At 37.5% G+C, this 14,176-nt stretch overlaps 1 protein-coding gene across 4 annotated transcripts in view; it reads left to right on the plus strand.

The window, feature by feature from the left end:
* Positions 1–14,176, plus strand: part of LOC124177643 (A disintegrin and metalloproteinase with thrombospondin motifs 9-like) — a 175,880-nt gene that overhangs the window by 146,314 nt on the left and 15,390 nt on the right. For all 4 annotated transcript variants that reach the window (XM_046560229.1, XM_046560231.1, XM_046560230.1 and 1 more), the window contains 6 exons: positions 4,030–4,267; positions 4,461–4,659; positions 11,039–11,256; positions 11,475–11,627; positions 12,236–12,385; positions 13,797–13,938. In XM_046560229.1, the coding sequence (XP_046416185.1) occupies positions 4,030–4,267; positions 4,461–4,659; positions 11,039–11,256; positions 11,475–11,627; positions 12,236–12,385; positions 13,797–13,938 (1,100 nt within the window). The remainder of the gene's footprint in view (positions 1–4,029; positions 4,268–4,460; positions 4,660–11,038; positions 11,257–11,474; positions 11,628–12,235; positions 12,386–13,796; positions 13,939–14,176) is intronic.

The following is a 14,176-nucleotide window of genomic DNA, read 5'->3' on the forward strand; positions in this document are numbered from 1 at the left end:
TCATTATGGATACGAAGGTTTCCGACTTTACTGTTAGTATGGTATAAATGGGGAGGAAATCAAGGCAGATTGAAAATCTGACTGCGCATGAGCGAGTCTTTGACGGATATTCATGCAGGTTGGCCAACTGAAACTTCAGCTACGAATCACGGTGCAAACAGTATGTTGGTGATGCGAAGTTTTTCATTTCAAGGTAGTTGGGTAGCGACAGTAACGCCATCCGACGGATAATAGTGAGCACTGTATTCCGCAAATAATCAGAAAATAAATTTGGGAACGACGCGTGATTTTCTTGTGTTGTAGTCTGCTTGAACCCTCGCTATAATCTTTATTTTTGTGAATCAAAACGTCTGATCAGTTACGATTTAAGGGGAGATTCGCGAAAGAATAATAAAAATTAAGTGTTTTAGCGATATCATATCTAAACAGCAGAAAATAAATAATTTGAACACCGCGCGTAATTTGCATCTTGCGATGTTGCCAAATCTATAATCTAACCGAAATCACGATGGAAGTTTTGTTTTTTTTCTTAGATTATATTTTTAATTATTAATCTTAAATGTCCATCTTACCTTATTCAATATTTTTGACCCGTCCAGCGTCCCCAACATTTTATTCTAAATCAACCAACTCGAAACTATCAGTTTTTATCCCAGTCCCTATCTACACAATGTAAAATAGCTCAAGTTTGAAATCAAAACACTCAGTATCTAAATGGTAAAACATTTTCAAACTTTACAGGATTGTTTAAAATTACTCAAAAACTTGTGTAAATAAAACTCATGTGAATTAAACATTTCCGAAATTATTGCCCAACCACCTTAAACAGATTTCAAATAATTTATGTAATGATTTTGGCAGACTCGAAAAACTTCATTGCATGCTGATTGATTACTGATGCGAGTCATCAAAAGTACACAATTGCAATTCGCCACTTTACATGGGAGAGAACGACTCATCATGCCTCGTTTCGAGGAAGTTGGCACCACTGTTTCACAGAGAAAAATGACCGACCATTGAAGTTCATCTATTTTACGCATGCGCAATCGGTCACTTAGTCTGATGATTTTTACAGATTCCTCTCGGCATACCGGGACGATCTCTTGAAACTTGAAAATCAACCGCGCATGCGCCAAATAATTCGATACCATTGGTCGGTGAAATCTTCTCGCAGCGATATTTTTTTCTGCGATGCAAGCGAGCCAACGTACGGAAAATGAGTACGTTTGAATTTTCAAAGAGCATAAGCATTAAATTCCGACCGTTCTTTGAAGAATCAACTTTCCGATCCAATAACAAATGCTTCCCAAACCTTTCCGAGTCACTACCTCAATTATTTGAGATTCTAACCTCGAAAATTCGTATCAACTACATCTACGCCAGAAACAGAGTTTGACAGCTGAAACTCGAGATGGCCAGCCTGCACGAACAGTCGATAAAACTCGCGCATGCGCGGTTGATTTTCAAGTTTCAAGAGATTGTCCCCGCATACGCTGGCATGCGTGTAAATTATTACATTATACTATATTCACCAGTTTCACCGAAATTTGGTCATTGAGTTCTTTTCGCGCCCTAGTCGTTCTTGATTTCATATCAAGATTCCAAAATCTTTTTTAAAACAGCAAAAACAATTTAGCAGATTCGTATAACGAATATCTCCGATATATTTTTGAGATCGAAATCACGCGGCCGGAATCCGGTAGGTAATGCATAACAGCGACGGGCGGTTATGACATCGATTAATCGTTCGGAAGCCAAATTTCTCAAATCATATACCCAAGGACTCGTATTCTGGCACGGAAAAAATCCACGCAGACATTCTTTCCATGACACGTAACAAATTGTTAGCTTTACCGCTATGACGAATATACACGAATTCCTTGGTCTTGCAGCGAACGCGTCTAGGCGTAAGGATCAAAGTTTATTTTGGCAAAGGCCAAAGTCATTTATAATCGAATTAACAGTTCGGAGAGCATCCACTTTTCACAGAAGAGCTTATGCTCGGATGCCGTTTTTGCAATTTATTCTTTTATTTGTTTTGTTCTATGTAATCAAACACATCCAAACACATCATTCATTCACGAGTCTATTCTCATTTGTGTTTTGTTGTTGTTGTTGTTGTTGTTGTTGTTATTATTATTATTATTATTATTATTAACCAGATTGCTTGACAAAACTTAATATGAAAGTACTTCAAAATTAAACTAAAAATTACAATGAAAGTTATTTGGTAACGGTTTACAAGGCATTGTTATTGCACATCAGTATTTCTTAAATAATTCCAATTAATCTTTTTGCAGTTCTTGCTTTTTATATTTTTTATAAAATTTTGGGACTATTCAAGTTCCACGGCAATATACTTGTAACTTATCCTTCCAATTTCTTTTTCTACTTCGTCTAATTTAGAACACTGTTATGTACACTCTCGATTAGACTAATTACTGTTTTATTGGCTGATGCTCAAATATCCCATAAGTAGCAACACTATAGTATATTCCGTACACAATGATTCTTGATAATACATGTAAAAGGTATTCAGTGTTTCGATAAGTGTTCCATGATTGACCGTATGAAAAGCTTCAGCTAAATCTAAAAATACTGCTGCAGTTGGTCTACTTTGATATAAATTTTCTAAAATAATTTCAGTTACTTTAGCGATTACATCTTTTGATCCAAATCTCATCTTAAAGCCAAACGGCGAGTTTGAAAGGATTTTATATTTCTTTAGGAAACCTGTGATTCCAACATGCAACAGCTTCTCGTAAATTCTTGCAAAATTAGATATACGTGAAATGGGTTTGTAATTACTAGGGAAGTATTTATCACAAGTCTTAAAAACAAGACCTATTATTAGGCTCGAGAAAAATTGAGCTTTTGACTAATTTAAATTTACGTACATTAGCTTCGTTACTTATAGTTTTTATATTGCTTCATAACTTTTTCCCTACCCCAAAAAATTATTCATTCAAATGATTCGCCATATTCTCTTTGCCTTCAATTTTATCCCTTGGAATATAAAAATTTCTTTCATGTTTACCCAATTTTTTTTTATTCACATATGACCAAATTCTCTTGTGATCAATAAATTGTAAAAATCTGGTTATCTGCGTTTTTTCTATTTTTTATACAAACGCTCTTTTTCCATTACACATCCAATGAATTCGTTAGTTATCCAATCTTTTTGTTTGTGTCGTTTTTCTTACTGGCTTTAGGAACCAATAGCTTTAGTAAATATGGCCTTACATTGTTTTACGAAAATATTTTTTCATATTGCATCTAAATTTTATAGCCAAGTAATTAAATCTATAACATAAGCCCTGTGAACCTAGATTCGAATATGTACTACTTTATATGTTGAACAGGAAACTTTTTGTTCGTGGACACCATTTTTCATATACACATCCTGACTTTCAACTGAACAGTGCAGTCGGTGAAAAAATTAATTGTGCAACTATTGGGACATCGTTAAATACAGTTCCCAACCTATGTATTATTATCAACATCAAATCACAAGCACGAGTGGTTCTTACATATTGTAAATAAAAAAAAAGAGAGAACAAAAACGACTAATTCGCTTGGCGGGTAAAAAATAAAATAAGACGATACAAGAATCACTGGAAGAAGATTCTCATATAATCACATATAATGAAAGACGAAAGTGGTTATAATTTGTGCATCCAACGATTCAATTGACGAGCGTCTGTATACCATTCGCAATTCCGTAGAAAGATTTTGTCATAATTCATTTCAAGAAGATGTACACAAAACGATTAATCATCTGCCCACCTAATCACTGATCAATATTCATTGATCAGGTCTAATCGATTTACGAAAAAGGGCTGATTCTTAAATAAACACTAACGACACGTCACATACTTATAATGTATACCATATCCGTACATTATACGAGATACGCGTATACATGTATACGCATATAAACTAGCCTTGATGAATTGACGCCTCAATCAATTGCCTGCATTTTGTTATTTTTATATCTTCTTCTCATCGGCAATTAATCCTTCCTTTCAGATAACATCGACGACGAGGCGCCGGCACTTTTGATCGACGATACTTCCGGCCCGAAGATTTACGTCGGCGAGCATCCCAGGCGGGAAAGACGTTCCATATACCGAAAGTCTCACGCCGAAGAATCCAGAGAGGATTACTACACTGACAGTGACGATTTTGGGAGGGATGATGTCAGCGAGTTCGTCAGACACGGCGATCAGCGGCAATTCTTGGGGCAATATCAGCGGCCCCGTAACAGGTTATATTCTCTATAATCCATTTTCACCTGCTGCCGAGCTTCGGGCATTGATCGTTTCAATTGGTCACTGTGCGACACGCGATCAGGATGTAATCCGAGAAACATTAGAATGATCGTAAAGTCTCAATACAATAATTCTTATATCATTGACGAATAACTTTATAAGCTTATATTGTTTAATTTATGCTTTCAGGTATTTTCCTAACGAACGTCGAATAAATCCTCTGCAGAAATATCAAAACTACGAAATCGAGGATCCTTTTAGTTCTTGGAGACCACGGCGAGCTCTTCCTCAGGAGTATTTCATCGAAATAATGGTCGTTGCCGATGCGAAGATGGCCGAATACCACGGGGAAGGACTACAGAACTACATTCTCATCCTGATGAGCACCGTGAGTATAATAATTTTTACCAATTTATCTCGCAAGAATTATCGTTACTCGTTCAAGTCTCGTCAGCGTTTTGTCGGTTCATAATTGAGTAGCCGGCATTTGAGCCGATTAAAAAACGAACTATTAATAGTAAAAGTATTTGATCTCTTCTTCTTGCCCCCTGTCACTCCGTATTGGAATGCAACAGACCGAGAGGAGACGCTGAAACTTAGCAGGCAATGCGAGCTATTGCGCATGCGCAAAATAATGAAACTATTGGTCAGCGAGATTGTATCACGGTAATACTTTCGACCGCAAAGTAGAGGAGCCAAGTTACTTGAAACGGGGTACGAGATGTCAAATTTTCCTGCGTTAAGTGGCAAATTAAAATGATGTTGCTACGATTGTAACATAGATAGACGACTATAGTTAGCCGTATGTAGTACCATAAGATAGACGCTACCCCCTAGGCAACAGTCCCATATATAATATATATATATATACCCAGACTACTGTAAACACACTCACCTGAATAAACGTCTTTGTTATAACTTAAAATATATTCTTGATTATCGTAAAACTACTAAACTACGTTACAATGACGACTCGTAGCAGTCATCAGTCAGTTTACAATGAAAGTTTGCTAAACCTTCCCAAATCAATACTACATTAACTACTTGCGATTTGTTTCACTCAAAGTAATCTGCGCCACCTACGTAATCTCTATCAGCCGCGCATGACGGCTTGAATTTCAGTTGGTCAGCCTGTATGAAAATCGTACAAAGCTCGCGCATGCGCAAGTCCAATTTTCACAATCTACCAAGTTCCACAGTTTCTCGTCGGTATGCAATTCAAAACTTTCTAAGAAGCAGAGGAGACGTCCAACTCAATATCGTATCCACTGAATAAAAAATATGAAGACATCGTTAATCACTGCAGGGAAAAATATATCATATAAAAATGAAACGAGATTCCAATTGCAACAGGTTCGTACTTCAGAGGGTTGAGTACAATGTAGTTATCAAACGGTAGAATCTCTTACCGGTTTATAAAAGTGTCATTAATCATCGAGCTCTCATTGATCGCGGATCCACGAGTAAAACATTATGCAAATCGATTCGTGGCCAAGTTTTCCGTGCCCTGATAGTTTTTTTCTTTCCTTTCTCTTTTTTTTTTTTTTTTTTGATCTTTCTCGTTCTCCTTCATAAGTTTTCGACACAGCCATGATCGTTGCATGAAATACCGTGAACAAGATACCACCGGGCAGGCCGTCCTTCATTCTTGATAGTTACATGCACCTGTATTATGTCCTATCATATGCGCGAATCGCAACCACCTTTTTTGGACACTGAGAGAATAGTGTATTGTGATTAATTTGATCCACGATTTGATACATCTCGTTCCTACAATCGCACATAATTATTGTCTACCTCAAGCTTGTATGGTTTTCATTCTTGTAATCAGTTTCACACTTACACACATCTAACGTAATATTCATACAGAAGAATATTGCAATTGTACTAAGATACGGCAAAACATGTAAAGCAGGAAAGAGATCGCTTGTACGATGAATCGCTGAGCAGCGTGTGTAACGCTCTGGATCGAATACTTCAGGATGTATAATCCCTTCCTTCCAGATACATTGTGTACCGATATATGAATACCCGCGGAGAATAAGGTGCTCGATGCAAATGTCACCAGCGATGCGAATAAATTCCATTATACTCGTACCTATTGGCGTCCAGGTCATTGTCAGCTCCTTGATTCCACCGGCAGGATATAATTTATTGCGAATAGGACATGTGCCGGAACCAGAAATGCGAGATTTTCACATGGATACTTGCCTAGGCATAAATCAGATTCTCTCTATAGTTACTCACCGTATGTATACACGCAGAGAAAGGATTCTCTGAATTTACAAAGCATGGCGAAGAAATGTGGCAAAAGAAACGTTTTGTTGATTTAATGTCATTTAATCCGATAAAAACGTCATTGGAATGATAATTTTGGTCGTTCAGTGATACCACCTTTATTTGAATCAGCAAAAACATTTTTTCACCATATTTGGAGAATCCAACGAATCCTTTCTCCGCGTGTATTCTTTCAAAACAAAACCGTTGGTTATAATACTTAAGGTAACACCATTGAGAAATCGTTGAATGTGGACTATGAAACTGGAAACTGATGATAACATTTTTCTTCGATAACGAACGTCATAAAAAGACACTTCATTTCGTAGCTAGAGATTGAGGTTATGTTGATAGCCAAAATAAGTGAAGTTTCACTCGGTCGGTAAAAACTAACTATATCAGCCTTCCAAGGTCTACATGCATCGTGAGGTGCACTAGCCAAGGGTGACTTATAAAGCATAGCTGGAATTTGATCTCCCTGCTGAGGATCAATCAATCATTAATCATGACAGTACAGCGTGTATAATGTACGAGTGATCAAGCCTCCATGGCCTGTTGATCAAACTGCAGATCACTCCAGTCATTTAAAATGGTGATTCCGTTGTGACTCGACTTGCGCTGAGAATCTCGAAGGATGGTTGATAAAATGAGCGTGTAATAAATTATAATTAATCACATTGCTATCGGGAGGAAGAATGCAGCTGTTATGGTTCGTTGTATAAATACCGTCCGAGTGAAAAACGAATACGAAAATAAAATGTTTTCACTTCTCGGTAGAATCGTGAGGTTGGTGCAGACAGATCGGTGATTAAACCGATATTTCACCATTACGAAATACATTAATATGTTACAGTGAAAATAAAACGAGGTGAAACCTTGTAACTGTTACATAACAGCCATAAGTTGCTCGCGAATAACGAAGGTGTAAGTTCTTTGTATCGTATAATTTACTTCAGGTATGTTAAGTCGTTATTTCACCGATCAATCGGCGATCACGAAGCAAGTTCCGACCCAACTGCTTTGGCATCGTTCTTCGCGAAAGTCATCCCGACCCGTAAGATGCAGATTTTAACAAATGTCGTTTTGGATAGGAAATAAATTCAAGGTTAGGTACTTGATATTAGCATCAAGAAATTCGCTCTCCGTATGAAAATCAAATAATGAGAATAATTTAGTGAAGTAAGAGTTAAAAAAAATCAATTTATCTCTTGCCATTCGCTCTTAGAGGGAAAATTCTGCCTCGATAGCTTCGAAAGTTAATGGCTTTTAAGCTAAACCTTAGACAAAGTTGCATTCCACTGACTGATAGTAATGGCGGTAATTACGAAATTAATCTCTGCAATTATGAGAGCAATTAAAACCTCCACGTAACTAACGTAATTAATATTCTGCACTGGAACTGCTTAGAGTTGTCTAAGCTTTGGAACGAGTATTGGGTAATATTTGTTTTTCAAATCGTTCGGCATTAATTATTTCTAACCTACTTGCGCTCCAAGTAACATCTCATTACTAAAGATACTTGAACCAGTCCCCACGTGTCCGTGAATCATTCACTGCGACGAATTTTTCATGTATTTCGAATGCTTTCTTGTCCGTAATTGTTGAGCGGATAATTTCATTTCTGAATTGTTATTATAACCATAAGGATATAATATTCTATCCCGACCTTATAACGTAAAATGCAACCACAATTATATCGTACTGTCGAAAACAGACGGTACAGACCGTATACATGGACAATTACGTATGTTAATCCTGACCGAAATATTTCATTCAATCGAAAGTACCTGCGGCAAGGGAAGAGAGAGATAAAGAGAGAGAGAGAGAGAGAGATTATGCGGACAAGTATCAAATAACCCACGAGCGCTCAGCAGGTAAGAGATAATACCTGTTTGATCGAAAAATATCAGGTTCACAACTTAACACCGATGGCTAATTACGATTTAATCATATTTGCCAACCGAATACACGACACGAGCTACTCTCGAACCCGTACCTCATGTGCATGTTTGCCGGAGGCAAGAACGTGGTTAAACACACGAAATAGCTGACGATGGGCGGCGCAAACTTCGGGTCGGGAACAGTTTTACAAGTGTGTGTATAATATTATATATAAATACTTGTCGCACTATAAATGCACTACCAGCGGAGGTTTTCCCTGTATTCGGTAGTTTCAACTTACAACATTTGCAGAATGAATGAGCTCCATCGTCTGAATAAAAAATCAGGTAAACAGTTGAAACATCTTTAAAATCTCCGGCAAGATATATGCGCCGATGATATTGAACGATGATGAAACGATAATGCGATTATGTCATGAAAATTGATCTGAGCAAATTTGAATATCGCAAGTTGAGGTATCAATAATTTGAGAAAGGATTTAACAGTCAGGACGTACATAATGATAATGCTCCGGTGTTTTTGATCCAGTTCTAATGTTCTGTGCTCATTAATCCTTGATCCAATCCGCAAAATATAGTTTAGGTGCACCGAGAGTACCACTGTGAAATTAGTAGCGGAAACGCCATTCTTTCCGTGAAAAAGTGCTAGACGTAAATGTGATTCTATGCGTCACAAAGTATCGTGCCCAACTATGCCGAACTGTTTGTACACTCCGAAGGCCAAAACACAAAGGAATACATGAGCTTATCAAAATTGTAGTGAAGATTATTCGCGTCCGAGATGAAATTTGGACAATAACGCTGAAACCGATCGGTCTCGTGTAGAATTCATAGCAGCTTACCACTGTTTATCACCTTACTATCATTGTATCGTTGTCGCAATAACTTCGCCTAGCACATGCTGTTCAAATGAATCTAATCACATGGATACAATGAGGGTTGCATGTCTCAGGCGTAATTGGGACGCTTCATCCTGTATGCAGGCAAATCGCACCACGCAAATGTAAACATGTGAAAGTAATCGAAAGTAATCAGTTTTCGAAAAAGCTTGACAGGACCTAGGAAATTGCACATCAAGTGGCATACGTGTAAACACGTTTGGCGAGATATTCCTTGAGTAATTGTTGCAGTGAATATTTTACTGGTAACTAGTAATCGTTCACTAATAATCGTATATGTAACTATCCACCGGCAAAGCATTGACGCACTAATTGAAAGTGTTCTCACTTTACTAAACTGGAGCTGACAGCTGCAGCTCGTTTCCGAAGATGTAAACAATTAACACGCAATATCAACACTAGGAATTCAATTTACATTTATACTCATCGAATCGGGCTTAACTGCGGTTCGTGAGCGCATTGATGAAACAACACGGATTCGTTCTTTAGGTACATGTACGATAACGCAGGAAAATCATTCGAGCTCATATATTGTTCATCAAGAAACAAATTAATAACAATTATTCGCATGTATGATACGAACAAGTATATGAAAATAATTTCCACGTTTTCGAACCATTGCAAGTATGACATCTTTAAGGTTTTTGAGACATTCTATCGCGTATGTATGTCGTTATAATTCTACAATGGTAATTGGAATGTGCGAAGAGATCGTTTAGTCGACTACGGCGCTCAACTATTCGCTTGCAATTAAGTAAATGTGCGTGAACAAGAGTATGGTAGGTAGGTGTAATATACTGTAAACAGCGCCCAAGTCTAAAGATTCAAGATCACCCGGAGTGCCTTGGGCAAATTGGAGTTTACGACCCAGCGGTGCTCTGGGAATAACGAGCTACCTCGCACGTTCATCCACGGTATACCATAAGCATACACAGCTACGAGTGGTGAGAAAATAATTGAAACCTTTGTCGAGGAAGTTCTGTAGTTAAATGAACAATTGGAAATGGACCGTTTTTACGACTCTTTATTTCTACTTCGCCACCACGTGTATGTCAGATATACGTTACAGGTATATAAGTACATACCGGGACTATCTCTTGAAATTTGAAAATCAACCGCGCATGCGCCAAATAATTCAATTTCATTGGTCGGCGAAATCTTCCCGCAGCGATATTTTTGTCCGCGATCCAGGCGAGCCAACGTACATAAAGTATATACGTTTGAATTTTCAAAGAGCATAATCGTTAAATTTCGACCGTTCTTTGAAGAATCAACTTTCTGACCCGATAACAAATGCTTCCCAAACCTTACCGAGTCACTACCTCAATTATTTAAGATTCTAACCTCGAAAATTCGTATCAACTACATTGCCGCCAGAAACAGTTTGATAGCTGATATTCGGGATGGTCAGCCTGCACGAACAGCGGATAAAACTCGCGCATGCGCAATTGATTTTCAAGTATCAAGACATTGTCCCGGTATGATTGTTTCGACACATACCACGAAGCAAAGTTTTATTTCACCTTATGTGTTGGAAAAAAAAGGATGTCACATTTTACTTTGATTTCCTACTTTTCTTAAAAGCAAAAATGAAAATAGTAATACTAATGTCTAATTGGGCTATCGTATCCAACCACATTATGCAAAATTAAATGTAACTGTACGCTTCTTTTATGCGTTTGTGTTGCAGGTATCACTTATCTACAAGGATCCTTCGATCGGGAATGCGATCAGCATTGTTGTCGTGAAGATAAAGAACACCACCGAAACCTTCGGTACTAAACAAGTAAACAATGGAGGAATACCTGCCAATGAAATGCTGAACACATTCTGTTTGTGGCAAAAGCATAACAACAATCCCGATGAAACATCTCCGGAACATTACGATGCTGCACTTCTTCTCACAAGGTTCCGTTTCATATTTCAATCTGACTACGACAAGAAAAACCTTTGCTTCTTGCAAAATTGATTTAGTATTTTATGACCTTGACCTTGACCTTGATCTCGATACTAGAAACGGAGAACTTGATGACACACGTTATTTTCGAATCCGCTTGTTTCACAATTATGTTCACAAAATAATATTAAAATTGAGCTCTTTTTTTCTTTTTCTCGGTAATCTGAAGGGAAAACCTGTGTCACAACACACAAGAACACAGATGCGATACACTCGGATTGGCGCAATTGGGAAAAATGTGCAACCCGCGATCATCTTGCGCAATTGTGCAGGACAATGGATTGGCAGCAGCGTTTACCATCGCTCATGAAATTGGCCACGTGTACGATTATACTTGAATATAATTAATTTGAACAAGCCACCACTACCGATTACTAATTCTAGAATCAAACCATCCAAGATCGGATTATGCTGATTATTTTTCGGAAGTTCTAAGGCGTCTAGGAAAAAATTAAACTACTTTTAAATCTTTAACATCATGTAGCATAACTTCTTGTGCTACAGTTCAATGACACACAAACATTGGGTAGCCAGAGTCTCAATTTGTTGTAATCCGACGTCAACAGCATCTTAAGACGATGCCGTAGTCCAGTCTTTACTAACCAAATAAAATGTCATTTATTTACCATTATTGGAGCCTGCTCGTCGTTTGCCAAATACCCAAAAAAATGGTTTTTGCACGCAGCAATAATGCCAAAAAGATGTATCACTGTAATTGTATGGCCACGAAATGCAGGAATACATTTTCTGACGCCATTATTATATGCAAAAAAAAAAAAGGTCCTTGGACATTTTTGTTCGGCATTTCAAAGTAAACTTTGCTATTTGCGACATTTTTGAGTCAGTGATGTGAAGGCTACTAATGATAGTGAAAGTAGGTGGCATTTTAGTTTACTCGATCGGTAAATAGTAAAGTCAATTTCCTTTCAGATTAAGCATGCCGCACGACGATGATAAGAACTGCCGGAAATATCGCGGCAACACGAGAATTCACAACGTCATGTCGAGAATGCTGGACGACAACACATTCCCATGGGAATGGTCAAACTGTTCCCGTCACTTCGTCACCGACTACTTAGAGTCAGTATCATATTACGACCACACCACAAATTACACGTCATTATCAAAATCGAATTGCTCTGCTCTATTTTTAAATCACGAATTAACGGAAATTTACGAGAATTCGATGCAATAGTAAATAATAGTTTATTTTCAATTGGCTTGAATTGAATCCGCGAGCTTCGAAACGCCATTCAGAGGAAACCGAACTCCAGTTGTAACTTTGGTTCTTGAAGAAATAGGAAGAATTGTTTATGCAATGATATCAATGACATATTTTCAATTCATTTTGATCGAAAATATTACGCAATGGACCAGAAGGCACGTTTTTTACCCTACATAGTGGTTCTACTGCGTCGTTCCTATCGGTAAGGCAGGGATCTTTGTTAGTAAGCGGCGGTTATGAAATCAATTTTCAGATCGAATCTATATGATTAATCGTACCAAACGGTCAACTGAATTTCACTCCATAAAAATAAGTAAGAAGCTTGATTTAGCTCTGTGCATTTTCATCGTCTAACTATGACGTGAAAGACGCACTGAGGATATAATCAACGTGACTGCAATACGCTTTCGAATGTTCGTCAGTCTCGTATCGGCGAGTTGAAATCAAGTTTTTCTGCAAATTCACTCGACCGCGTTAGTTACTTTGGACTAATGGCCTCGGTTAGTTGCTTAACCGGCTGAAAGATTCTTCTAGTCTTTCAAACTGTGTAATGGGCCGTGTGGAAATCGTAGATGGCAATTTAGCTGCGATATATCATGGAACTTTACGTTACAATGGAGAACAAGCTGAGTTGCGTGAAATTCAAAATTTGCACCATCTCTACATTCGTTCCCAGTAGAAGATTGGATTATAGTTTGTTATTGAATCAATTATCAATGATAAAACCGATGCGGAAATTCGGTAATGCTGTCTGCAATAACTTAAACTATTGCATACTTTCGTGGCAATGAATTGTAACATTGAGTAACCTTGGAAAATATCTCGTAATGAAATATTCTTTTTCCAACTTCCAAAATATAAGTTCCTGCGAATGTTTATCTACAAAATTAACATAGTTTAATGAAGATTCGGTAGCTGCTCTACTAGAAAAGCTCAATTAATTGTAGCTTGAAAACATGTTTAAATACCTACCTGACAGATATTCAAGCGCGTGAAATGTGAAAACATGTAAAATTGTATTATCAATGAATTACTACCTGCAAATTTCTGACTCCAAGTACGTACATACATGATGAAAAATTGATATTTGGGATCAAAACTGCTTTAATTATGACTACATGCAGTTCTTGACTCGCAAATATGTGAACCATAAGAAATTGATTTGTTCCAGCTTAAAAATGGATCAAAATTAATTGAAAAACAATTTATCTCGATGAACAATTTACTTATTTTTTATATTCTCTCCTTTTTCACCGCATCAATTAGCTCTGGATACGGGAATTGCTTGCTGGATGAACCGAGTGCCACCACAATTCCACGCACTCAACGATTGCCTGGGGAAGATTATTCCGAGAATAAACAATGCGAATTAGTTTTTGGCGTGGGCTCTAAGATATGCCCGTTCATGGTGAGTGATGGCGAGTCACGCATCCTGCTTCATATTATATTCGGCTCCATTTTGCACATTGATCCGCAGAATAGTTTTGAGCAAACTTTCTCGGATAAATAATTATTAACAAACATAAATGTGACCCAAATAATAATGTAATGTAACCGTTAACATAACTAACGAAAACTCGTAAATATGTAATATTACAAATATATTACACGATTCAAGAGTGACCAGCTTTTAGAGCGCAGTTTTT

Source organism: Neodiprion fabricii, chromosome 3, assembly GCF_021155785.1.
Source record: "Neodiprion fabricii isolate iyNeoFabr1 chromosome 3, iyNeoFabr1.1, whole genome shotgun sequence".
Taxonomy (NCBI): domain Eukaryota; kingdom Metazoa; phylum Arthropoda; class Insecta; order Hymenoptera; family Diprionidae; genus Neodiprion; species Neodiprion fabricii.